Genomic DNA, 1,565 nt, shown 5'->3' with positions numbered 1-1,565 from the left:
TTTGTCATCCAGAAGTAACGATACTGTATGTTCCCCTAAGGATGGACACAAATGACGTGTTACAGAAACACCCTCTTCGGTTGAAATCTGTTCAAATACGCATTATATATCCCATATATTATCTGTAATTATTCTGACATTAATCTGACATTATAACAGTCTGCAGAGACACTTCAATGACAGCGTCAGTAATTATGCCCTACCTGAGACACACATGAACAACTGTCAGTCGTCCGGTGACCTCCGTTGACCTCTGTGACCTCCATTGACCTCTGTGACCCCTCCCCTCCCCAGCGACCGCCTGGCCCTCCTCCAGGTGCGAGCCATCCTGCAGCAGCTGGGTCTGGACGTCACGTGTGACGACAGCATCATCGTCAAGGAGGTGTGCGGCACCGTGTCGCGGCGCGCGGCGCAGATCTGCGGAGCCGGAATGGCCGCCATCGTCGACAAGATCCGCGAGAACAGAGGACTGGACCACCTGGACATCACCGTGGGGGTGGACGGCACCCTCTACAAGCTGCACCCCCAGTGAGTGATGGGGCGGGGGGGAGGAGGGAGGGGCGGAGAGAAGGAGGGGGGAGGGAGAGAGAAGGGGGAAATGTTAAAAGATAGCCTACTAAATGCAAGGCTTCCCGTCCCACCAACCTTTAATGGTGGAGATGAGAGTCCACAATGACAGTGTTATTGTGCTATATATATATATATATATATATATATATATATATACACCAGACTGTGTATATATACATATTACTTAAAAGAATCAACTGTAGACATCTAAGAAACTAGAGTAATGAACAGTCTAACAGTGCCAGAGTGCACACTGGGTCCATAAAGGGACCAAATAATTTGATTGGACAAGAGGCATTCCAAGAGTGCTGATCAGATTTCCAGAGCAAATTTACGAACACTGCGCTAGTGTCTCTTTACACATTGCTTTTTGCCGTCTCAGTCCATTCATCTAATGACGGCCCTCTCCCCTCCTCCCCTCTTCCTCCCCTCCTCTACCCTCTTCCCCTCCCCTCCTCTACCTCCCCTCCTCTACCCTCTTCCCCTCCCCCCTCCCTCACCCCTCCTCTCCTCTGCAGTTTCTCCCGGATCTTCCACCAAACCGTGAAGGAGCTCGCTCCCAAGTGCGACGTCAACTTCCTGTTGTCTGAGGACGGCAGCGGGAAGGGGGCGGCCCTTATCACCGCCGTGGGGTGTCGCCAGAGAGAGCTGGAACAGCAGCAGCAGCAGGGATGATCTGGCCCCGCCCCTTCCAACCCCACCGTCGCCCCTGGCAACCCCTGCTGCTCTGCCTCTTGCTCTACCCCCCCCCCCCCCCCCCACCGCACAACCCCCCCCCCCCCACCGCACAACCCCCCCCCCCCCCCCATCTCCGTCGGTAAATGCTAAGTGGGATGCTTGGGAAGTCCCAACTCTGATGTCACACTATTTTAAGTGGAGATTTAAAATGGTTAGTTAAGTAAGGTTTATGGTTATGGTTATGGTACAGGGTTACGGTTAGGGTAAAGGTTAAAGTCAGGGTTAGGGTTTAGGGTAGGCTCCTTCCTAAGCATCCC

The 1,565-nt window shown here is 53.0% G+C and overlaps 1 protein-coding gene across 1 annotated transcript in view; it reads left to right on the top strand.

Annotated features, from left to right (window-relative positions):
• The window catches only part of LOC308171906 (hexokinase-1-like), a gene marked incomplete at both ends in the record, with an annotated part of 21,688 nt that extends 20,443 nt beyond the window's left edge, over positions 1-1,245 (top strand). The window contains 2 exons of the mRNA XM_080546820.1: positions 295-528; positions 1,089-1,245. Of these exons, the coding sequence (XP_080402946.1) occupies positions 295-528; positions 1,089-1,245 (391 nt within the window). The remainder of the gene's footprint in view (positions 1-294; positions 529-1,088) is intronic.
• Positions 1,246-1,565: the final 320 nt, after the last annotated feature.

The sequence above is a fragment of the Nansenia antarctica genome (genome assembly GCF_963989245.1).
Source record: "Nansenia antarctica genome assembly, chromosome: 16".
Classification (NCBI taxonomy): Eukaryota; Metazoa; Chordata; class Actinopteri; order Argentiniformes; family Microstomatidae; genus Nansenia; species Nansenia antarctica.
The sequence above is the reverse complement of the archived record's forward strand: the minus strand, read 5'-3'. Positions and strand labels throughout refer to the sequence as shown.